Source organism: Salminus brasiliensis, chromosome 12 (assembly GCF_030463535.1).
Source record: "Salminus brasiliensis chromosome 12, fSalBra1.hap2, whole genome shotgun sequence".
Classification (NCBI taxonomy): Eukaryota; Metazoa; Chordata; class Actinopteri; order Characiformes; family Bryconidae; genus Salminus; species Salminus brasiliensis.
In genome coordinates this window covers 34,354,062-34,380,135 of record NC_132889.1, presented here as the reverse complement: position 1 = coordinate 34,380,135, position 26,074 = coordinate 34,354,062, and the positions used below count along the sequence as shown (strand labels likewise).

At 41.9% G+C, this 26,074-nt stretch overlaps 1 protein-coding gene across 7 annotated transcripts in view; it reads left to right on the top strand.

The window, feature by feature from the left end:
* Positions 1-25,373, top strand: part of ezh1 (enhancer of zeste 1 polycomb repressive complex 2 subunit) — a 291,439-nt gene extending 266,066 nt beyond the window's left edge. For 2 of the 7 annotated variants that reach the window (XM_072693233.1, XM_072693231.1), the window contains exons 4-20: positions 1,045-1,167; positions 2,678-2,795; positions 5,041-5,235; positions 5,383-5,485; positions 6,404-6,567; positions 6,829-6,920; positions 8,011-8,173; positions 9,835-10,016; positions 12,216-12,307; positions 13,833-13,861; positions 14,122-14,247; positions 16,324-16,502; positions 17,863-17,958; positions 18,100-18,181; positions 18,281-18,361; positions 18,648-18,732; positions 19,863-25,373. In XM_072693233.1, coding sequence (XP_072549334.1) covers positions 1,045-1,167; positions 2,678-2,795; positions 5,041-5,235; positions 5,383-5,485; positions 6,404-6,567; positions 6,829-6,920; positions 8,011-8,173; positions 9,835-10,016; positions 12,216-12,307; positions 13,833-13,861; positions 14,122-14,247; positions 16,324-16,502; positions 17,863-17,958; positions 18,100-18,181; positions 18,281-18,361; positions 18,648-18,732; positions 19,863-19,923 — 1,971 coding nt within the window. In that variant the 3' untranslated portion in view covers positions 19,924-25,373. Of the gene's footprint in view, positions 1-1,044; positions 1,168-1,337; positions 1,427-2,677; positions 2,796-5,040; positions 5,236-5,382; positions 5,486-6,403; positions 6,568-6,828; positions 6,921-8,010; positions 8,174-9,834; positions 10,017-12,215; positions 12,308-13,832; positions 13,862-14,121; positions 14,248-16,323; positions 16,503-17,862; positions 17,959-18,099; positions 18,182-18,280; positions 18,362-18,647; positions 18,733-19,851 lie in introns of those variants that run through there. The other 5 variants (XR_011980674.1, XM_072693234.1, XM_072693235.1 and 2 more) reach the window with 5 other exon arrangements.
* The last annotated feature ends 701 nt before the right edge of the window (positions 25,374-26,074 follow it).

Below are 26,074 nucleotides of genomic sequence, written 5' to 3'. Positions count from 1 at the left end.
ATAGAATATAGGATCTGAAGTTACTGTATAGATCTGTAGTATCTATAATATCAGGTCACGGTATAGATCTGTAGAATCTATAATATCAGGTTACTGTACAGATCTATAGTATACCGGATCTGAAGTTACTGTATAGATCTATAGTATCTGTAATATCAGGTTACTGTATAGATCTGTAGTATCTATAATATCAGGTTACTCTATAGATCTGTAGTATGTATAATATCAGGTTACTGTACAGATCTTTAGTATATAGGATCTGAAGTTACTGTATAGATCTATAGTATCTATAATATCAGGTTACGGTATAGATCTGTAGTATCTATAATATCAGGTTACTGTATAGATCTGTAGTATCTATAATATGAGGTTACTGTATAGATCTGTAGTATCTATATTATCAGGTTGCAGTATAGATCTGTAGTATATAGGATCTGAAGTTACTGTACAGATCTATAGTATCTATAATATGAGGTTACTGTATGGATCTGTAGTATCAATAATAGTAGGTCACTGTACAGATATATAGAATATAGGATCTGAAGTTACTGTACAGATCTGTAGTATCTATAATATCAGGTTACTGTATAGATCTGTAGTATCTATAATATCAGGTTACTGTATAGATCTATAGTATATAGGATCTAAAGTTATTGTATAGATCTATAGTATATATAATATCAGGTTACTGTATAGATCTGTAGTATCTATAATTTCAGGTTACTGTATAGATCTATAGTATATAGGATCTGAAGTTATTGTATAGATCTGTAGTATCTATAATTTCAGGTTATTGTATAGATCTGTAGTATCTATAATTTCAGGTTATTGTATAGATCTGTAATGTCTATAATTTCATGTCACTACAGAATCTATAAAGTAGCTGTAATTGTACGTAGGTTTTAAATGATGTTTTTGCAGCTGCAGCTCCTGAGTGTTTGACACTCTTTCTGTGGGACGGGTCATCATTTTTTTGGAAACAGACTGACCCTCTTTCTTCTACTCCCCCCTCCTACCCCCACCCACCCACCCATCCAATCACAGCAGTGCAGCGTGGAGTTCGGCTTCCCATCCTTTCCCAACCAGGCAGTTGCCATGCGACCCCTGACAACGGTTGCTGGGATACCATTCATGTACTCCTGGTCCCCTCTGCAGCAGAACTTCATGGTACTGCCATGCACAAACACACACACACACACACACACACACACACACAAATAAACACACATCTGCAGGCACAGCCTTGTTTTTCTACCTCTGAATTGTGTGTGTGTGTGTGTGTGTGTGTGTGTGTGTGGGAGAGAGGGAGAGAGGAGTGTGAGCAGGACTGAGAGAGAGGGATTTGTGATTGGTCATTTGTGAAATGGGTCACCTTGCATCAACACACACACCCTCGCTCTGTTCCTGTTCTTTTGTAATCTCCCAGGTAAAGAAGGACACGTCCTTACAACTCTTATTTACAAACACTTACACACACCCACACACACACTCACTGTGTGTAAGAATCAATACAAAATTTCATACACACATTCCAACCACCCACTCTCACAACCTCACAACACACACAAACACACACACACGTATACAAATGCATCCACACACACTCCGTATACTCACATTTGCACAGGATAGCACACACACACGCGCGCTCACACACACATGCAAACGCTCTCATACACACTCGAAAACCCACACGGTGACAAAAACACACATATATGAAGGCATTTTCTAAACACCCACACACTGACAGGGTACTGTCACCCACACACCTACCTCCCTGTTATTTCAATAGACCCTCTCTCTTACACACACACACACATACCACACACACCATCCTGTTACCTAGAAGCCAGAAGTGATGTGGGTGAAACATTTAGGTGGATAACTGTATGAGTGTGTGTGTCTCTATGGCTCTCTTTCTCTCTCTCTCCCACTCTTTCCCTATTTACTCTCTCTCTTTCTCTCTCCTTTCTTTCTCCCAATCTCTCTCTCTTTCTCTCTCCCATTCTTTCTCTCTTTTCTCTCTCCCACTCTCTCTCTCTTTTTCTCTCTCCCACTATCTCTCTTTCTCTCTCCCACTATCTCTCTTTCTCTCTCCCACTATCTCTCTTTTCTCTCTCCCACTCTTTCTCTCTTTTATCTCTCCCACTATCTCTCTTTTCTCTCTCCCACTCTTTCTCTTTCTCTCTCTCTTTCTCTTCTCTCACTCACTCTTTCTCTCTTTTCTTTCTTTTTTTCTAGTTGAGTTTGGGAGAGAAATTAGACTAGTACTAGGTTTCAGTTATTCTCTCTTCTCTCTATCTCTCTTTTCTCTCTCACACACTTCTCTCTTTTCTTCTTCGACTCTCGTCTTTCTCTCTTTTCTCTCTCACACACTCTCTCTCTTTTCTTCCACTCTCTTCTTTCTCTCTTTTCTTTCTCTCACTCTCTCTCTTTCTCTCTCCCACTCTCTCTCTTTTTTCTCTCTCATATTTGGGGCAGTTTAGAAGAAATTGCACCTCTGTCTTAACCTCACCTGTTCTGCAGTGACCACACACTCTCTCGTCTCTCGGGATCCAGGACTTTTTGAACCTGACTCTCTCAATGGCCTGATTGGTGTTTAGCCTTGCTTTTCTGTATTACTCTCTCAAATTCTCTCTCTCTCTCTCTCTCTCTCTCTCTCTCTCTCTCTCTCTAGGTGGAGGACGAGACGTTTCTTCATAATATTCCCTATATGGGAGATGAGGTACTCGAGCAGGATGAAGCTTTCCTGGAAGAGCTCATCGATAACTATGATGGAGTTCATGGGGACAGAGGTGAAACAACTCTCTCTCTCTCTCTTGCACTCGCGCACACGTGCATGCACAGTCAGCACCCAAAACAATCCTGCTTCTTGTCCGATTCCCAGCCCGCTCCTGGCTTATCCTCTTACCAGCCTGAGACGGGCCAAAAGCTCACCAACATGTCCTTCAGTCCTTAAAGAAGCCTCCAGCCAAGCCAGAGCAGAACCAGCCTGTTTCATTCTGGAGGAAGGAGAGAGGAAGGAGGGCGGATGGAGAGAGGAAAGAGTGAAGATGGAGAGAGGAAAGAGTGAGGATGGAGAGAGGAAGGAGTGAGGATGGAGAGAGGAAGGAGAGAGGAAAGAGTGAAGATGGAGAGAGGAAGGAGAGATGAAGGAGCGAGGAAGGTGAGAGGAAGGAGTGAGGAAAGAGGGAGGAAGGAGTGAGGAAAGAGGGAGGAAGGAGTGAGGAATGAGGGAGAAAGGAGAAAGGATGGAGAGAGGAAAAAGGGAGGAAGGAGTGAGGAAAGAGGGAGGAAGGAGAGAGGATGGAGAGATGAAGGAGAGAGGAAAGAGGGAGAAAGGAGAGAGGATGGAGAGAGGAAGGAATGAGGATGGAGAGAGGAAGGAGAGATGAAGGAGCGAGGAAGGTGAGAGGAAGGAGGGAGGAAAGAGGGAGGAAGGAGAGAGGATGGAGAGAGGAAGGAGAGAGGAAAGAGGGAGAAAGGAGAGAGGATGGAGAGAGGAAGGAATGAGGATGGAGAGAGGAAGGAGAGATGAAGGAGCGAGGACGGTGAGAGGAAGGAGGGAGGAAAGAGGGAGGAAGGAGTGAGGAAAGAAGGAGGAAAAAGGGAGGAAGGAGAGAGGAAAAAGGGAGGGAGGAGAGAGGAAAGAGGGAGGAAGGAGAGAGGAAAAAGGGAGGAAGGAGTGAGGAAGGAGAGAGGAAGGAGAGAGGAAAGAGGGAGGAAGGAGAGAGGAAAAAGGGAGGAAGGAGTGAGGAAGGAGAGAGGAAAGAGGGAGGAAAGAGGGAGGAAGGAGAGAGGAAGGAGAGAGGAAAGAGGGAGGAAGGAGAGAGGAAGGAGAGAGGAAAAAGGGAGGAAGGAGTGAGGAAGGAGAGAGGAAAGAGGGAGGAAGGAGAGAGGAAAGAGTTGGAGGTTGGAGAGAGAATGAAGAAAGGATGGCGAGTGGTTGTGTGCAAATGAAGCCTGACTGTCTTTAGGACATAAAACCACACAGTCTGTGGGATGTAGGGAGACTGGCTCTCTGAGTAATCTCAGATATGGCTTACGTTTATTAATACAGACGGACAAAATACAGCTTTTGTGTTTTTTGTTTTTTTGTTTTTTTTTTATGTCACAAAAACTCAAATTCATTTTCAGTGATTTTCTAGCCTCTCTTTATCCCTTAGAATTAAATGGGTTGTTTTGGTTTGGGCCTCCTGCACTGAAAACTACAGTTCCCAGCTGTGTACTAATTACTAACTCGAGCTTAAAGGATGAAGGATGTAGATGAAAGTGTCAAAGCTGAGTAAACTCAAATATCCAGGAGACATTCTCAGAGCCGCAAAACAGAGCAAAAAGCTTTGCTCACATCTGAAGCAATTATTAGCAAAACGGGTGGACTTGCAATGACGTATGTTGGCATAGCAACCCTTCATCACTTCTTGTTAGTTGAAAATGGGCTAGGTATGTTAATATTTGGTGTACTAACCTTCAAACCTGCACTATTAGTAAATCATTGCTGTCATGCAAAATCACTGTATCTCCGAAATGGTTATTCTACAGAAAGTAAAAGCTTTCAATGGAAGTAAAAATGTAAAAACATTTTATTCATTATTATATTATTTATAATTATTTATTTTAATAAAAAATTAAGTTATTTTAAGTTATTTTTATTTAGGTTATTTTGGAGCATTTCTATTGGTCAGTTTATCATGAAATTATGCCAAAAAGTGAAGATTGAACCCTGCAGGATTGATGTTAATTCAACTGTTATAATATTGTAGATATAAAAATTATTAGACAATAAAACTGTCTAATAATATAATATTTATTACAGCAGAATCGCAGGTGAATGAGGGAATCTCTGTGACCTAATGACCTCTCTTCTGATTGGCTGCCCTGTATTGTGCTGAGAAACGCTCCTTATAATCTAAGGCATAATAAAGACTAGCGTAGAGAACCTTCATGTCCTGGTGTAGGTTATATGGCATGTGACATACTGGACTGTGTGTGTGTGTTTGCTTGTGTGTGTGTGTGTGTGTGTGTGTGTGTTGGGCACAGAGGGAGGCTTCATAAACGATGAGATCTTTAAGGAGCTGGTGGAGGCACTGAGTCAGTACTCAGACCAGGAGGAAGAGGAGGAGAGCACAGAGGAGGAGGAGGAGCGAGGGGTGAAGAGGAGTGCTGGAGAGAGTACAGAGGAGAACAAGGCGGGGTCACTGGTCTATAAGAGAAAGCGCAGGAGAGTTACTGAGGGTAAGGAGAGTGCCAGTACCGTACTGACTCACTAGAGTGCTTTCCTTTGTAAATAAGAAATAATAAAGTGTATAAAAACCAATTAAGTGAGATGAACTAGCTTTGGGATGTGAAGTGACTGATGATTCTGCCTCTTTGCTCCTCTAGGTAGTGAATTACCTGCTAGTAAGAAGATCCCCCATGATAAGATCTTCACTGCTATCGCCTCCATGTTCCCTTACAAAGGCACGACGGAGGAGCTCAAAGAGAAGTGAGGCATATTTTTTCACCCACTGCCTCTTTAACATGAACTCAGACCTGTGACTGATAGCAGCTTAGGCTCTAGACTAATCTTGCTCTCCACACTTCAGTTTGATTCAGTTTGATTGGTTCAGAATTCATCTAGTGGTTCCTGTAGTTCAACACTTACACTATAATTACATGTAAAATATATTTCATTGTAATTGACTTTAATTAACTTTAAGAGAATAATTGATAGTTGAGCCTAAATCATGTGTAGTAAATACTACAAATATAATAATTATATATAATTATGTATATTTAATAGCTGTTTGCACCATTTAAAGTAAGTAATTTGTAGTAGTTGCTGTAAATCTTGTAGTAATTTATAATAATTATATATTTTTATATAGTTTATAATGATTAAGTTCCCACAAATTTATAAACGTTACTGCATAATCTTTATCAACTATAATTAATTACTAAATAGTTAATATTATTTACTGATTCATTTAGAATACTGAAAGAATGTAGTAGATACTGAAAATACTTTATACAGGTTACTAAATAATTCATAGTAGGTATTAATTATATAGTAGATACTGAAAAAATTGTAGTAGAAACTAAAATATGTATAGTTGTTACTAAATTAAAGTAGTTTATAGTCTATAATTTATAGAAGTTACTGAATCATTTATAGAAAATACAGAATAACTGGAAGTAGTTGCTTAATAATTCATATTAATTTATGAATAATTTAAGTTAGATACTATGTCATTTAAAATAACTGCTGAATAATACATCTAATATAAGGTACATATTAATAAGATAAAATAACTGAATAATAATAATGATAATAATAATTTTATTTTAAGGAGTTTAAGGTTGTCTTTGATCTATTCTATGTATTCCCACATTTTATCTCTCTCTCTCTCTCTCTCTCTCTCAGGTATAAAGATCTGTTGGAGCCCCCTAGTTCAGTGAAGCTTCCCCCTCTCTGTACGCCCAACATGGACGGCCCCTTCGCCAAATCCGTTCAGAGAGAGCAGAGCCTGCACTCCTTCCACACTCTCTTCTGCCGCCGCTGCTTCAAATACGACTGTTTCCTCCACCGTAAGACACTTCCTTAACCCTTGCTGTCTCTCTATCCCCCTCTCTCTCTCGTTCTCTCTCTGCTATAACAGTTATAGTAATAAATTATGTTTGCATGGTTCTGTTTTTAGTAGCCAACTACACGCCAGTACCCTAACATCTGCTAATACACCATACAGCTGTCCAGGAAAATAAACAGCCAAGGATGGGACGGGGGATCACCAATCAAATCTATTAAAGCTGTGTGTGTGTTTGTGTGTGTGTGTGTGTGTGTGTGTGCAGCGTTCCACGCCTCCCCTAACGTGTATAAAAGGAAGAGTAAGGAGATCCGAATGGAGACAGAGCCGTGTGGATTAGACTGCTTTCTGCTGCAGGTACAACAAACGTCTGCACTCTCGCTTCATGCTAATAGAAAAATCACACTTGCCAAAAATAGATCTGTCATGACTTACTGGGTGTATGAACTCTGCTCCTTCAGTTTTACGCTGTAGCTACGAGGCTAATGTAGCTAAATAATGAAAGCCATTGCCCACTTTGCTTACACTCTAAAGCATATATCATGCAAAAACATTGTATCTCACTTTCTGCCATAATTTGAGTCTGGCAGCTGTTATTTATATTGTGTCCAAATTGCATGACGAATGAACCAATAGAAGTCCTCCAAGTCTTTTTACATTGACTTCCATTCAAATTTACCATGGTTTTTTCCTACTCCTGTAAAGCTGTCTTTCGGACATACAAGATTTCTGCGCTACAGCGACGTTATGTGGTTTCTGACACCTTTATCTATGACCATGGACAAATGTATAGACAAATTTAAACTTTAAGCTTTAAAGGTGGCTGCTACTGTTTTATTCTAGCTATGTAGCATGTCTACACTGTATGTCCAAATGTTTGTGGACACCCCTTCTGTTGAATCCATTCAGCTACTTTAAGTTGCACCCATTGCTGTCACAGTGGACACACACACACAGCTTGTCTAGTCCCTGCAGAGAAGTACTGCCAATAGAATAGGACCACATCAACCAGTTAATCAGTTAACCAGTTAGCCAGGCGTGGGCTAGAGGGGTATGAAGCCCCCCAGCATTGAGCTGTGGAGCAGTGGAAGAATTGTGTTCTCTGGAATGATGGTCGGTGCTTCATCCAATACGTTTGGGATGAGTCAGGGATGATGATGAGGGGTGGTGATCATCCAACATTCTGACCTCACTAACGCACTTGTCACTGAATGCAATCAAATCCTCACAGCAATGCTCCTCTAAAATCTAGTAGAAAGCCTTCTTCCCTGGACAGCAGAGACAGTTATTCCACCATAAGCAGGATCAACTCAGGATCTTTTTAATGATTTCAGAAGAAACAGTGAATGAGCAGGTGTCCCAATACTTGTGTCCGTATATTCTTTCACACCACTGATCCTCTTCTCCTCCTCTCTCTCTCTCTCTCTCTCTCTCTCTCTCTCTGTAGAAAGGAGCTAAAGAGTTTGCCGATCAGTACATGCAGAGGTCTCAGAGATCTCGGCGCCGGCGCCGTCAGACCCGCCCCTCCAGCTCTGCTGGCCCCGCCCCTTCAGGCTCTGCTGAGGAGGGAAAAGATGGAGACAGTGACCATGAGACCACAAGTTCTTCAGGTAAACCCCACAGACACACATACTCCTTTACAGTGTGGTTTGGACCTCACAGGGTGGTACGAGTACCCTACCCCATGTGAGGTATAGCGCCCCCCTGAGGTGCTCAGTACAGCCTGTAGTGTGTCAACATTAGCGTGATGGATGTGTTTCCACACACACACACACACCCTACAGCTGACCCACCCATGCTGACACACCGTCCTCGTCAGATCCACCGTGGTTTCAAAGAGTTGAAATTAGGGAAAAGGCCAGAATAACGGAAACCCTTGTGTATTTTCAGGTGCTCAGACACTCTGAATGTGGTGTAACAACATCCCTGTGCTTCAGGGTTCTCTTACACTGCCACCAAATACACTCTCTAGACAACTACACTCACTAGACAACTAGACAACTACATCAGCTGGCAGCATAAGAGCATAGTAATGGTACACAAAATGGACAAAAGTATTGGGACACCTGCGTATTCAGTGTTTCTTCCAAAATCAAGGGTATTAAAAAGAGTTGATCCAGCTTTTGTTGGAGTAACTTTATTTGTTTCTACAGTCCAGGGAAGAAGGCTTTCTGCTAGAAAGTTTTGAAGGAGCATTGCTGTGAGGAATTGATTGCATTCAGCAACAGGGAGCCTTAGTGAGGTCAGGATGTTGGAAGATCACCACCCCACCTCATCAATCCCCAACTGCCACACTCACAGTATCCCAAAAGTATTGGATGGAGCACCAACCATCATTTCATCATACACCTCACCTCCAGGCATCCAGGAGCCTAGAACACCTTTGTGTTTTAACCACCTTTTCACTCTAAAATCACAGGAGTGTATTCATCCACTGTGTCTGAGTCAGATCTAGCTGCTTGTTGCTGTAGCTGAGCTACAGTCATGTAACCCTTTTTCTATCAGGCTCTCTTTAAACGTGTTGAAACTCTGAGTCTGCTCCAGCGAGAGTGAGCAGAGAACAGAGATGATGCAGCACCTCCAGTCAAAAAATAGCTCCGCACTCAGAAATAGCTCTGCTGCTCCCGAGGAGTTCGGATTTTAAATAAAGTATCAGTGATGAAAATAGAGACCACCACCTGGCCATTTTATCAGAAACACCTAAAATATACACTCACCAAGCATTTCACCAAGGAAAACAAGGACATCTGTGCATAAAATTGTGCCGATACAGGCCAGCAGCTTCGGGTAATGCTCACATCAACCATCAGAATGGAGAAATAAATGTGATCTCAGCAATTTTGAGCATGGCAGGATTGTTGGTGTCAGAAGGGCCAGTTTCAGGAGATCTGCTGATCTTCTGGGATTTTACTCAGGATGGTGTAATAAAGGCATTTTTTGCAGACGGAAACACCTTGTTGATGAGAGAGGTCAACAGAGAATGGTCAGACTGGTTGGAGGCTGCAATAACTCAGATAACCACCCTGTACTGTGCACCACCACAGATCTGATGTTATTTGGGTGGTTCTCCACCCACAGCACTGATACTGGCAGAGGTGTGGTATGGCAACGTGTTGATGATCTGGGTGCATCAAGCACAGTGGTGTTGCTGGGGTGTATATTTAAAGACTAACCATTTACATTTCTCTCTTTCTGTCTTTCCTCTGTTTCCTCCGTCTGTGTGTGTGTGTGTGTGTGTCTGTGTGTGTGTGTGTGTGTGTGTGTGTGTTAGAAGGTAACTCAAGGTGTCCCACCCCCACGAAACTGAAGCAGGGGGATGAGTTGGTGGAGGATGGTCAGTCTCCTCTGCAGTGGAGCGGCGCGGACGAGAGCCTGTTCAGAGTCCTGCATGGCACATACTACAACAACTTCTGCTCTATAGCACGACTCATAGGCACCAAGACCTGCAAACAGGTACACACACACACACATATACTGAGCAGAGACTCTCATACACTTCTCTTTTGAAAACATGAGTGAGGATGGGGAAGTATGTGTGGAAAACCCAGTAGGCCTTTCGTATGTTCTTAACTAAAGGCATTAGTTACAAATAGACCCGTACCAGTGTAAAGCATGCGTCAGTTTTCCTTAAACCAGCAGCTCCAGGATCAGGCTGATGCCCCGGACCTCTCTGATGCCCCGGACCTGCCTCTGGACCTCTCTCCAGAACTGCTGTGTAATGCTGCATAACCCATAGAGTCACATTTGTGTAAAATCCTGTAGTATTGCTCTACTGCCTCAGCCCACATGCTTCTCTACCTTCAGATGCTGCTTCTGGATCTCTCAGCTTGTCCATAAATGCATGAGTACAGCTGTCCATGAGGAGGCGCTCAAAGCGTGATTTGTGTTTACGGTAAAAGTGAACAAGAGTGACAAGAGCATTAGTGAGGTTAGGATTTTGGATGATCGCCACCTCCCCTCATCCACAACTCCCTATGTCATCCCAGAAGTACTGGATGGAGCACCATCCATCATTCCAGAGAACACAGTTCTTCCACTGCTCCACAGCCCAATGCTGGGGGGCTTTTTACCCCTCTAGCCTACGCCTGGCATTAGGCTGCATGGTGGCAATAGGTTCATTTTGATCTGCTTCAGAGAGTCCTATTCTATTGGCAGTACTTCTCTACAGGAACTAGACAAGCTGTGTGTGTGCATATCTGTGTTTCAGCAATGGGTGCAACTGAAAGTAGCAGTTTGGTAAGATAAAATAAGATAATCCTTCAGATAATCCTTTATTAGTCCCACAGTGGGGAAATTCTCAAATTGGTGTTTAACTAATGAATTAATGGATAAATAAATGAATTGATACATGAATGGATGAATAAACAAATGTAATAATGGATAAATGGACGAATTCATTAATGGATAAATGGATGAGATGATGAATGAATGATGGTGCAACTTCAAGTAGCTCAATGCATTCATTAGAAAGGGAGTCCACAAACATTTGGACATATAGTTAAGAGTTTCTCCTTAAGTGGCAATCATCGAGGTCCAAGCACTGCAGCCCATTAGGGAGCCAATAGAGATCAAGTGATGGGCAAAGTGAAAGTTTTCCAGGCATTTTTGGATTCAGCTATAGGGGATTGTCCTGTCTGTCACCTTCTTCACTGCTCATGAAGTTTGTATTAAATAACTGCATTACAAACAATGCACTGCTGAGCTATTCTTTCATTAGATGAGTGAGGGATGCAAGTCTGGGAATGCCAGCAGTTCTTTGGAGTTTAAAAAGTTAGAAATCTGCTGGCAAGAGAAGTAAAGCAGTAACTGGAAAGGTTGCAGATCTTCCTGGATACTCCTAGTTGTGCATGTAGGCAAAGCACTTAATTACCACTTAACCCCCCCCCACACACACACACACACACACACACACCCCACCTCCTCCACTGCTGCAGGTGGTGCTGCTCTTCTGCTGGTGATGCTCTGCTGCTGTCTCCAGACTGAGCATATTTAATTATTATGCAGGAAAGGTTTTGAGCACGACTCTGCTGTTTTTGCTGTCGGGCAGTGAGGTAATATTTACAGCTGAATCACCACCTTCTCTGTAGCGGTATGTCTGGATGCAGTCAGAACCAGCCACAGTGTCCAGTCTAAATGAGATAGTAGAGACCAGTTAATCCAGTATAATAACAACATAATAACAGCTCTCTAACTGCTTAAAACAGCTCTTTATATGAGTGCATCTGCACTGGTGTGTGTGTGTGTGTGTGTGCGTGTGTGTGTGTGTGACCTGCATTTGTGTTTGGGAGTGTGTTTTTTCTTCTCAGAAAGCCTGTGGTTTGGCTGACTGGAACAGCGCTGACCTCAAATCGCTCCATGTGCTTTTTCATTTAGGACCCCATCCAACAGGGATTGAGACGTTTATTTTGGTTGTGTGTGTGTGTGTGTGTGTGTGTGTGTGTGTGTTGTACATGAGGCAGAATTATTATAATTAGAATTAATGATTGAAGAGGCGTAAATAATAGTCAGTAATGCTGAATCAGCAGACTGTGATGCTACAGTGTGTGTGTGTGTGTGTGTGTGTGTGTGGTGATTCTGTGTATGCTGATATGTAGTCTTACAGGACGTTCTGTGTGTTTTCCTTTTGTGTGTGTGTGTGTGTGTGTGTGTCAGGTGTATGAGTTTGCCATGAAGGAGGTGCTTATTCATCGTGTCCCTCTGGAGGACGGTGGGATTTCACCTCAGAAGAAGAAGAGAAAGCACAGGTATGATGTGTATTCATCAGGTATTCCAGATGGTTGCTATGGTGTTGCAATGTGGTTGCTAAGTGGTTGCTATTTTAATCCAGGTGGTTGCTATGGTGTTGCTAAGCAATTGCTAAGTGGTTGCTAGGTGGTTGCTATGGTGTTGCTAAGTGGTTGCTAGGTGGTTGCTATGGTATCCCATGTGGTTGCCATGCTGTTGCCAAAGGGTTGCTATGGTCTTGATAGGTTGTTTCCTATGATATTATATCAGGTAGTTGGTATGGTGCTGCTAAGTGCTTGCTAGATGGTTGTGCAGCTAAAGTGGTTACCGCTAGTTGCTGTGGTATTCCAATCCAAGGTGGTTGCTAAGTGGTTGCTATGGTATCACAGGTGGTTGCTATGCTGTTGCTAAGTGGTTGCCATGATGTTGCTAAGTGGTTGTGCAGCCCACTAGTGGTGTTGCAATGGGGTTGCTAAGTGGTTGCTATGGTATCCCAGGTAGTTGCTAGGCTTGCTAGATGAGTGTTATTTTGTAAGGTAATTGCCATGGTATTTTTCCATAATGTTGCTTAGGGGTTGCTAAGGTGTTGCTAGGCAGTTGCTGTGGTGTTCCAGCTGGTTGTTGTGGTGTCTGAGGTGGTTACTAAGTGTTGCTAAGTGGCCTGTGTGGTCACAGAGGTAGCGATGTAAGACGAGGCGGGACATCACAGAGGGATAGCGATGTAAGACGAGGCTGGAAGTCACAGAGGTAGCGATGCTGGGCGAGGCTGGCCGTCACAGAGGTAGCGATGCTGGGCGAGGCTGGGCGTCACAGAGGTAGCGATGCTGGGCGAGGCTGGCCGTCACAGAGGTAGCGATGCTGGGCGAGGCTGGGCGTCACAGAGGTAGCGATGCTGGGCGAGGCTGGGCGTCACAGAGGTAGCGATGCTGGGCAGGCTTGCAGTCATAGAGGTAGCGATGCTGGACGTCACAGAGGGATAGCGATGCTGGGCGAGGCTGACGGTCACAGAGGTAGCGATGCTGGACGTCACAGAGGGATAGCGATGCTGGGCGAGGCTGACGGTCACAGAGGTAGCGATGCTGGGCGAGGCTGACGGTCACAGAGGTAGTGATGCTGGGCGCGTCTAGACGTCACAGAGGTAGCGATGCTGGGCAGGCTTGCAGTCACAGAGGTAGCGATGCTGGGCAAGGTTGGGCGTCACAGAGGTAGTGATTCTGGGCCACGACTCTTTACAGTAATCTTTTAAGCAAGGAGACCCAACCTCAGCTTACCTAAGACCACAGCTCCTCTCAGCCACTCGGATACGTGTCAGCTTTGTGGCAAAATGTGGTCCTCAGACCGTCCGGTACCAGAAAAGCCTTTTCTAGGCAAACGAGGCAGTTCTTGCTCATGCACGTTTCAGCATGGTCCGGCACTCAGCCAGCCAGCCTCCTTTAAAATAACACTTTTAGAAAAGCAGATTAATAAAATGCAATACAAACACAGACACACACACACACACACACACATCCTGACCTGTCGTAATTGTGTCTCTCTGTCCTGTAGGTTGTGGGCCAAGATCCAGCTGAAGAAAGGTGAGCTATTGTGAGCTTGGTGTCTTTTTAAGCTTCTGAGTGAAACAGAATTGAGGACTGAAGCATAAATACATGAGTAGTGAGGAATTTGGGAAAAGGTCTGTCTGTCTGTCTGTCTGTCTGTCTGTTTGTCCAACTGATCATCCATTTGACCATTGACTCCCACGCATATCGCAGAATGCCTCCATGTGTGAACCCACGACTGAGTTTCATCCTTAGTTTTCTTTACATTGTCATTTTGTTTGCCATTGTTGCCTTAGATAATTCGTCCAATCAGGTGTACAACTACCAACCATGTGACCACCCAGAGCACCCCTGTGACAGCTCCTGCCCGTGTGTGATGACCCAGAACTTCTGTGAGAAATTCTGCCAGTGTGATCAAGAGTGTGAGTGCCACAGGAATACACCCACACACAGAGCCCTGATCCAGATCCGGGGTTAAACAAATACACCGGCATGCAAAAGTTTGGGCACCCCGGTCAAAGCTTAATGAACACCCTGACTCCTAAATCCTTGTCCCAGCAATCAACAGCCTCGGGCTCCTCTATGCAGCGGCCTAGCGCTCGGCCCACAGTGCAGGAGAAAGCTACACTACACGGGCAAAAGTATTGGGACACCTGCTCATTCATTCTTTCTTCCAAAGAGTTGATCCTGCTTTGTTGGAGTAACTGTCTCTACTGTTCATGCAAGAAGGCTTTCTACTAGATTGTGTAGAAGCATTGCTGTGATGATTTGATTGCATTCAGCGACAAGAGAGTTAAAGAGGTCGGGATGCTGGCTGATCACCTCATCCTTAAAGCATTGGATGGAGCACAACCAGAGAACACAGTTCTTCCACTGCTCCACAGCTCAATACTGGGGGGCTTTATACCCCTCTAGCCCACGTCTAGGATTAGTCAGCATGGTGCCAGTATGCTCATGTTGATCTGCTCCTGAGTCCTATTCTATTGGCAGTACTTTTTTACAGGGACTAGACAAGCTGTGTGTGTATGTGTGTGTGCAAGTGCACATTTGTGTTAGCAATGGGTCAGCTTACAGTAGCTGAATGCATTCATTAGAAAGGGTGTCCACAAATATTTGCCCCTGGAATGATGATGGTACTCCATCCAGTACTTTAGGAACCATTTAGGAATGGTTATCGCCCATCATCCCGTCCTCGCTGACACTCTTTGTCACTGAATGCAATCAAATTCTCACTGCAGTGCTTCTCCAAAATCTAGTAGGAAGCCTTCTTCCCTGGACAGTAGAGACAGTTACTCCAACAAAAGCAGGACTTGATTTTTTGAATGTCAAAACAATGGATAAGTAGGTGTCCCAATACTTTTGTCCACATATTGTTTCTATATGTAATGAGTCTTTAATGCCGAAACAGACCATTGGAATATAGCACAGGACCATTTTGTTGTTTTTGAGCATTTTGTTGGCTCTTTTTTATAGAGACGCTTTATGTGAACACACACACACACACCAATGCTCCATAGGCTCTCTTTGTTTAGAACTGAGGAAAGTGTCTTTTTATCTTTCGATCCCTTTTTTTATTCCTTTATCTTTCGGCTGAATGAAAGCCCTCTCTCACAAAGCCAGGTAAGATGAGCGCAGGTGTCTAAAAAAAGCCTTCTTCGCTCTCGTCTGCCTCCCCACATTCTCCTCTCCTCTTTCCCCTCTATCTCTCTCCTGTCTCGTCCGAAGTGTGGAAATGGAAAATCATCTTTGGGGAGAGAAAGAGTTGTTTTCATTTTCTCAAGCTTATTCTCTGAGCTGGAACTGAGCCAAAAATACCTCTGCAATAGATCAGAATGAAATCAAATGTCCATATGTTTGTGGACACCCCTTCTAATGAATGCATTCAGCTTTTTTAAGTTGCACCCATTGCTGATGCACATACACAGCTTGTTGAGCCTCCGTAGAGAGGTACAGCCAATAGAATAGGACTTTCTGGAGCAGATAAGCATAACCCGGTAATGCCAGGGTGGGCTACAGGAGGGTATATAGGGTATATATAGGGTATAAAGCCCCCCAGCATTGAGCTGTGGAGCAGTGGAAGAACTCTGTCCGTGCAGTACTTTAGGGAAGAGCTGCGCAGTTGGGGATGAGGTGGGGTGGAGTGGTGATCACCGACATTCTGACCTTTGTTGCTGAATGCAGTCAAATCCTCACAGCAATGCCTTCTTCCCTGGACAGGAGAGACAGCTACTCCGACAAAAGCAGGACACTGTATTTTTAAGACACTTGATTTCAGAAGAAGCAATGAATGAGCAGGTGTCCCAATACTTCTGTCCAAATAGTGTATGCAAAGTTGCTCTTGCCCCCTAGAGGGCAGCAGTGCACAGGCAGGTTTTTTCACCATTACAGGACGGGCTGGTTTCTCAGATGTAAGGCTTGTGTTTTGGACCCAGGTGCTGGGTGAAGGCTGTTGCTCCTGGTTTCTGAGCTTCCCTCTAACCATATTCGTGTCATTGTAGGTCAGAACCGGTTCCCAGGTTGCCGCTGTAAGACCCAGTGTAATACCAAGCAGTGTCCGTGTTACCTGGCTGTACGGGAGTGTGACCCTGACCTCTGCATGACGTGTGGAGCTTCTGACCATTGGGACAGCAAACAGGTGTCCTGCAAAAACTGCAGCATTCAGAGAGGACTCAAAAAGGTACAGATTAGCTGAAGAAGTGAAGCAGACGTTTAAGAAGTTTGACTGAAGTCTAGTTATTATTGACATTTTACATTTCACTACAAATACATAAATCAGTACGTAACATAGAATTATAGTCAGTGTATTTGAGTATGCATTATTATATATATATATATATATATATATATATATATATATATATATATATATATATATATGTGTGTGTGTGTGTGTGTGTAATTATGAATTATAAAGAATTATATATAGATATAAAATACAATTTAAAAAAATTTATGTAATTATATAATTTAACATTTATTATTATTATAATTATATTATTTTATATATTATTATTTTTATATTATTATAACATTATTTTAATGATCTATTCACAGAAGTATAAATTAAAAAAGGAAATAAAATTACAGTAGAAAGTAAAAGTAGAATGTTATAAAGTGATAATGGTAGTTTTTTATATTATGTTAATTCTGTTTTTCTCTCATCAATAGGTGAAACTTTTTTAAATGACAATTTTGTTTAATATTTAATAATAAACCAACTTTTTGAGATTAAGCCTTCATTCTTATTCTACAGTTGTATAATATAATTTTATATTAATTACTTACTGGAAGAGGTTCAACAGAATCCTGAAAATTTAGCCTCTATCTCTATCCGACTCCCTGGAGCAGATAAACATGAACCCATTGGCACCATGCCTAATGTGCCAGGTGTGGGCTAGAGGGGTATAAAGCCCCCCAGTATTGTGGAGCTGTGCAGCAGTGGAGGAACTGTGTTCTCTGGAAAGATAAATGCTGCCCCATCCAATACTTTTGGGAAGATCTAGGGAGTTGGGGATGATGAGGTGGGGTGGTGATCATCCAACATCTTGACCTCACTAACTCTCTTGTTGTTAAATGCAATCAAATCCTCACAGCCCACAATGCTTCTCCAAAAATCTAATAGCAAGCCTTCTTTCCTGGACAGTAGAGACAGTGACTCCAACATAAGCAGGATACAGTGTTTTTAATACCCTTGATTTCGGAGGAAGCAATGAATGAGCAGGCGTCCCAATACTTCTGTCCATATATATTCTGTTTTAATAAATTAAAAAATGATTTTAATATTAGCCAACTTCATCATTCAATCATTATTGTTTATTGTTTCTAATCATTTTTATTATGCAATTACTTAATATTATTTAATATTACTTACTGGAAGATGTTTAACCTCATTAGCGTTTGTAGGTAGAAGAGGAGATATTTAATTGTAGTAAAATCCATCATCAGTAAAATAGGACTGCAAATAGACAAACCCTTAAGGGCATTTCCATTAAAATACTCTCTATAACTGACAGAGCTTTGCTTTCTGACCCCTCCAGCACCTGCTCCTGGCCCCATCAGATGTCGCAGGTTGGGGGACTTTCATCAAGGAGCCCGTCCAGAAGAATGAATTCATCTCTGAATACTGTGGAGAGGCAAGCGCAGCCCAGACCTGGGCAAATACATACTTACCTGCCCACTAACTGAATTCTAGTTCACACTGGACTGTGAGTGTGTCAGCTAAGCACTCATATCTGTCTGATCCATTCTGAGTGTGTGTGTGTGTGTGTGTATAGCTCATATCCCAGGATGAGGCGGACAGAAGGGGTCGGATCTACGACAAGTACATGTCCAGCTTTCTGTTCAACCTGAACAATGGTGAATACTGATACTTCCCCCCCCCCCCGAAAACACTGAACCCTCCACTTCCAGAGATCTTACACTGCCTGCGTCTCAACTCACCGACTCTTTCCACAGACTTTGTCGTGGACGCCACGAGAAAAGGGAACAAGATTCGGTTCGCCAACCACTCCGTCAATCCCAACTGTTACGCGAAAGGCAAGTCCAGCTTCTGAACCATGTCCTACAGTTCACCATTTCTAATGGTTTTAAGACACTCTGTCCTTGAGCTGATTAAAATCTGCCCCCAGTGTATTGGGTGAGCTGTAACCAGAGCTTTCTGTGGGCTACCGTAATTCTCTCACTGGATAAATGAAGCTCCATGCTGCCCTTATTGTTGGATGCGCTGTGATAGTAGTTGTCTAGCATTTGTGCTAATTAATAAATCAAGTTGTAAAAAGTGAGATTCTGTTTTTAAAAAAAACGTGATTGGTGGGTGTTACAGTTGTGATGGTGAATGGGGACCACCGCATCGGAATCTTTGCCAAACGGGCCATACAGCAGGGGGAGGAGCTCTTTTTCGACTACAGGTATGTATTCCTTGAAAATTCATATAAGATATCAGGTAGTGTACGAACTCCTACTTTTAGCACCATGACACCCTCACCCCGTCATCAAACAGTGTAGCTTTCTAGACCAGTATGGGTGAGTGAGAACTTTCTAGACCAGTGTGAACAGGGAGAACTTTCTGGACCAGTGTAAATGGGATGGACTTTGTAGACCAGTAAGAATGAGAGAGAACTTTCTAGACCAGTGTGAACAGGGAGAACTTTCTGGACAAGTAAGAATGAGGTGAACTTTCTAGACCAGTGTGAACAGGGAGAACTTTCTGGACCAGTAAGAATGAGGTGAACTTTCTAGACCAGTGTAAATGGGGAAAACTTTCTAGATCAGTCTAAATGGAGAGAACTTACTGGACCAGTGTAAATGGGGAGAACTTTTTCTGGACCAGTGTAAATGGAGAGAACTTTCTAAACCAGTCTAAATAGAGAGAACTTTCTAAACCAGTGTAAATGGGATGAACTTTCTAGACCAGTAAGAATGGGGTGGACTTTGTAGACCAGTGTAAACAGGGAGAACTTTCTGGACCAGTAAGAATGAGGTGAACTTTCTAGACCAGTGTAAATGGGGAGAACTTTCTAGATCAGTCTAAATGGAGAGAACTTACTGGACCAGTGTAAATGGAGAGAACTTTCTAAACCAGTCTAAATAGAGAGAACTTTCTAAACCAGTGTAAATGGGATGAACTTTCTAGACCAGTAAGAATGGGGTGGACTTTGTAGACCAGTGTAAACAGGGAGAACTTTCTGGACCAGTGTAAATTGGGAGAACTTTCTGGACCAGTGTGAACAGGGAGAACTTTCTAGACCAGTGTAAATGGGGGAAACTTTCTAGACCAGTGTAAATGGAGAGAACTTTCTGGACCAGTGTGAACAGGGAGAACTTTCTAGACCAGTGTAAATGGGGGAAACTTTCTAGACCAGTGTAAATGGGGAGAACTTTCTGGACCAGTAAGAATGGGCAGGAACTTTCTAGTCCAGTGTAAATGGGATGAACCTTCTAGACCACAGAGAAGGAGAGAGAATGTGGCTGTTCTCACTGTATTTGTCCTCTTTGCAGGTTCTAGACAACAATCTAATCTATCTCAGTTCCCTCATAGGTACAGCCAGGCTGACGCCTTGAAGTACGTGGGCATAGAGAGAGAGGTTGACGTTGTGTGACTTTACCTCTTCCACCTGGTAATGCTGTTACTGCTACTACCCACATTGCATCTCTCCTCGCTCAGGACTGCGGTTCTAATGTGGGCAATACGGATCCGATTCTGCTCCCAGGATTGGGTTCTGTGATGTCGTTTTCTGTTTCTATATGATATCACAGAATCACCCTCCCTGCAATATCACACAACACCAGGGTCACATGCTCCTTCTGGGTATGGACTTGAGGTCGGTTGAATGGTCTGAGCTGGCATGTTTCTTAGTCTAGATCCGGTGGGTCCGGAAAAGCGACCGACCGAATAACCTCAAATAGCCACATACACTATATGGACAAAAGTTTTGGGACACCTGCTTGATTCTTTGGAAATTAAGGGAATTAAAAATATGTCTAATGTCCAGAGAAAATGCCTAGATTTCTACTAGATTTTGGAGGAGCATTGCTGTGAGGATTTGATTGCATTCACCATCATTCCAGAGAGAGGGGGATTTATACCCCTCTAGCTCACATCTGGCATTAGGCAGCATGGTGCCAATGGGTTCATCCTTATCTTCTCCAGGGAGTCCTATTCTATCGGCAGTACTTCTCTACTACTAGGAATTAGACAAGATAGGATTGTGTGAATTTGCACATCTGCATCAGCAATAGGTGCAACCCAAAGTAGCTGAATGCATTCTTTAGAAGGGGTGTCCACGAACATTTGGACATGTAATGTAGCGCCACAGCTCTCAGTACCGTCCTTTCGCTCAAACAGCCGCTAGTTCAGACCATTTGCGGCCAATTGTTCTGGTAGACTCTGTACACAAGCTTATGGCCCATACGCAGTTTTAGCATCTTAATATACTCAATATACAGTTGCAAAATAGGAGAGGTGTCGTCAGTTTTAGTCAGTATATTCAGGCACGAACGCCAGGATCAAGTGTTTTTTCAGTTGAGTCTCATTCTTACCGGTAGTATTCAGTCGTCTCCAGCGTCTATCCGGCGCCGATCGACCTTCACTCTCGACAAAATCCGCAATAATATCGTCTTCAACTTTACTGTAGTGTACTGTGATGATGTTAGCCTGTTACTGTAATCTGCAATGCTCTGCTGTTTTCCAAGCCTGTCTGTTACCTTTGCTAGCCTCTGCGTCCGTTTTAGCCACGGCCAGGCTAGCGAACGACCTCTGTTACGCCGCCATAGTCTCGTACCGGCCAAGCTAATCTACGACGATCAGCCATAATATTAGCCTAGCATTGAGTAGGTTTCCCTATGTGCCACCACAACAGATTGAGGACTGAGCCGTCAAGGCGTTGACTCCACAATACCTCTGCTATCTGACGAGGTCTGACCACACCAAGGCTAACGTTAGCAGCAGATCCTTTGTGAGATGGGGCCTTCATGGACCACATCAATGAGCCTTAGGTGCACTTGACCCTGTTGCTCAAGCCGGGTTCCCCAGTTGTCCTCCTTTGTGGAGCACTTATGGTAGGTACTGACCTACACTGCATACTGGGAACACCTCACAAGACCTGCCTGATGTTATGGAGATGTTCGGACCCTCCAGTCGTCTAGCCATCACAGTCTGGTTCTCGTCAGTGGCTCAGATTCTTCCTGCTTTTAACAACACGCCACTGCTGTGTATGTGTATATCCCACCCCTTGACAGATGAAGCTACTATGGATGAAGATAATCAGTGTTTTTCACTTCATCTGTAAGTGGTGCTAATGTTATGGCTGATCGGTGTTTCTCTGGCCTGGATCCTCTTCTGTTTTAGCTATGAGCTGCTCGGCTGTCGCTAACCATGTAGCACCTGAATAAATAAATGAATACACAAATAAAACGGAAGACTATTTGTAAAAGATAAGCGTTCAGAGATAGTGTTGCGCTAATTAGCAGGTATCCTTCACGTCTGCTTAAGTTGTGGAATAGGTCCAACGGCAGTCAAACAAACGAAGTAACCATACAAACCGACAGACTGAATGTGAACCTTGAGCTAAAGAAGGACAACGAAGATGTTCAAGCAAAGAAACGTGTGGGAGATTCTTTCTTAGGGCTGTTTTTTTTTTTAAGGGTTTACAGAAAACCGTGTGGGTTCCACCGTCATTTGCCGCTTTCGTACGTTACAAGAAGAGAGCTGAACTAAACTACGGCCGCCATGTTGACTGAAAAAAATGCCCTGAAGTTATATTTGCACTTAGCGTGTTCCCCGTCAGGTGAGATTTGAGAAGGCATGCTAATGCTAACACTAATGCTAACGCTAACACATGTATCCATGTTTAGTTTATGTAATATATATATATATATATATATATATATATATATATATATATATATAAATATATATAAGCATGCTAACAAGCTACGAAGCTACAAATACTCCTATATGCCTGATTAGGTACATACTTATATGTAAGGCCCTTTGTTATATTTTAACCACGTAAGGCCAGAAATATAATTTATTATTTTAATGACAGTATTAATTTATTTCTATACGATTAACCACACATGACCTTTGTTTAGCATATGTTTAGTATGTATTTGTAGTTTATTAAGCATCATAGGCCGGATATAGTCTGTATTATGTTTACCTACATTGTTGTAGCTGAATTTGCCTCCTCAGATCTTACCTGAAGGGACATCATGCGTTTGCTCTTTGTTATTGGGAGAGTAGTAAGCCTTCAGTCCTCTTTATCATGTAGAATGCCTCCATGTTGTCTAAATCCTCATTCGGACTTTAGGTGTATCGTAAGGGAGCTGCTGGCTTCAATGTGTCATATTCATGCTCAGAATATAAAGAGTCCCGATCATTATGGGATAATACATATTTTGCTGCAGAAAGGAACTTAAAGTTCACCCCCCAGTTCATAGATATAGATCTACACGGTCATATCAGAACATTATGACCACCTACCTAATAGTTTTTTTTGTATTTTTTTCAGATTTTTACCCGTTTTCTCACCAGTTTAGATCACCAATTACCCAACCTGTACATATCCCCCCCATCACGAGCAACACCCCAACACTAGTGAGGGCGAGACCAACACATGCCCAACCTGCCGGCGATGCGACATCACCAGGCAACCAACCAACCCGCCTGGAGGGAAGCGCAGTGTACCCGGCTCTGACGGGGATGGGGGGGGGGGGGTGGCTAGCAGTGTGATCGGGATGCGAACCAGCGACCCTCTGATCACAGTGACAGAGCCTTAGTCCACTGGACCACCTAGGGCCCCTTACCTACCTAGCCAGTTCGGATGACACTAGTGAGACGTGTATGTACTGACTGTATCAGGTGGTCATTATAGAGGTTAGCTGTCTCACAGTACCATTCTGTGCTGGAGTTGCTGTTCCCCTCTGGCATCAGTGGCTTGTGGGGCACCACTGGTAGGCTGTCCAGAGGCACATTCCAGGGGTGGTCATAATGTTCTGATATGAATGTGTATACATGCCTGTACCCTGGAGTTTCACTGTAGTGTTTTAGACAGGACTAATGTCTGAATGAGGCACTTTATAGCTCGTTTACATGTTTCGTCCCTAACAGCAGTAAAACAATGGCTGAAAGACTAAAATTATGCAAAAATTAGAGTTTATAAACCCATTTCCGTTAAGCTATATAAACCTTAATGGAAAAAAATACAGGACAAAGTACAGGAGGGTCCAAAAATGTGTTCTTAAAACCGTGCTCTTAAAACTCATTTCAGCACTAAATTACAGCCATTAGCCAACATGTCATTAAAGTCTAGATCATTAAAGCAGTTCACTTCTTTAAGCCTGTTTATCCTGTGAGTTTACATTTAGCTCCTTCAGCACGAAGCCATGGACACGTTTCCAAATACAGTCAACAATCAGTGTTAATCACCAAATATGGGCCACTGTTTATAGAACGAAAAGGAATCAGCTGACCCGGTGTATTTACATTAATACATTTCCAAAAGTTTGGAATCATATGTCATTCATTACTTGTTGTTTTTGTATATAAAAACCTTGTATCTCCATTTTGCCGGTTTAACTTGAAATGCTCCAAAATGTCTATTTTCACTGATTCCCATTGAAAGCTGTGGTTGGTGTGGCGCAACAGATAACACCACTGCCTGCCAGTGAGCTACCACATCATGTTGGAGACTGGGGTTCAATTCCCGGTCTGGGTGACTATGCTGCGCTACACCAATAAGAGTCCTTGGGCAAGACTCCTAACACTACATTGGCTCTCCTCTGTAATACGAGTCACCTTGTAAGTCGCTCTGGATAAGAGCGTCAGCTAAATGCCGTAAATGTAATGTAAATGTAAAGCTCAGAAGGTGTATATATATATATATATATATATAATCACTGCTGTCCAATGAAAAACATGTATCTCCATTTTCTTTTTGTTTTTAGTTTTAAACTAAACTAAACTTAAACTTTAGCTTCTTGCTCCTGTACACTGTACATATATCTGAATGAATGAACCAATAGAAATACTCTTATTTTTACATTAATTTCCAATTAATTCGAGTTAAGAACAGTTTTGTACATTCTGTAAACTCACCAAATTGGATATATATATATATATATATATATATATATATATATATATATATATATATATATATATATATATATATATATATATATGAAAAACATCAAAGTGGGGATACAGGACTTTTTGCAGGACAGTGATATAGATATCTCTCTCTCTATATATATATATATATATAGAGAGAGAGAGAGAGAGAGAGAGTTGTTTTATGATGGCTCAATCAAAAGAAATGCTCCAAAATGTCTTGGAATAAAATCTTGTGATGATATATATATATATATATATATATATAAGTATTTTGGGAACACATTATAAAATGATAAATAATATAACATACACATTTTGATTCAATTTCTGCCTTCTGATCTTTTTGAAAAGTCTTGATGTTTAGGATCACCTACAGCTCATTATTCCTCAGTCTGAACTCATCAGTTTACACACTCATCCCAAACTAGATAGGATTGATTTTATTCAAACACTGATTCCAAACTTTTGAACGGTAGTGCAAGAAAGCAGAATTGGCCCATATAAACATTTAGCAGCTGTTTGTCTTCATTTGCCGATGTTTTCTTTGGGTCTCTCTCTTCACCTGTAACACACAAGTCTTCCCATTCCAGACTGTCTGTGCCAAACACCACAACACTGAACCAGAGAGCGCAGGGCGGAGTGATTACAGACTCCCTGTACACGTGTCATTTAATAACAGTGCCCCATCTGTGACATCCTGTATACATTCACATGTACATGGTTCAGTCCTGAGGCTCCATCTCCTGAACGTTCAGATTTCACTGTTTGTGTTGTTTCTCTGATTGCACACTGCCATTATTCAGCCCATGCCACTCAAGCCCACTGTATTAAGAGAGCTCTCTGCAGACGAACGAAATGCTACGGAGTTTAGACATGTATGTAAAAGCAAGCAGGTATGTGTATGGAAAATAAAGTTTATACGTTACTTTAAAACCTTGTGCTGTTTGTTTCTTTACAGATTTATTTTTATATTTAATAATTATATTATTCATTAAAGTCGTACGTTGAACAAGAACTGGTGTTATTCTAATTCTGTTATTCCTTATTATTAATATTATATAACATTAATATTATTGGGGGGGAATTAAACATTTTACTGTTTTTCAAAACTGATGAAAATATATTAATATAAATATTAATAAAAACATACAAATTATTTAAAATATATTCTTTATTGTTTGGAAATAAAAAAACATAAGGATGTTAAAATGAACTTACATCTGGTTTTCTAAACTGATGATAATATATTAATATAAATATTAATACAAATATCAAAATGGACAATAATATATGAATATATATAATAATATAATATTATTTATTATTTGGAAATAAAAAAGTGGACTTCCATCTGTTTTTCAAAACCGATTATAATATATTAATATAAATATTAATGCAAATAAAATATATTCTTCATTATTTGGAAATCAAAAAATAAAGATGTTAAAGTTTTAACTCGTTTTCAAAACTGATTATAATATATTAACATATATAATAATATATTCTTTATCATTTGGAAATCAAAAAAAATAAAAAAAGTCAAGGTGTTAAACTTTTACTCTGTTTTTCAAAACTGCTGAATTAATTATTTAACATGTAAACAAACATGCCACTTAAATTGGCATGATGTGAAA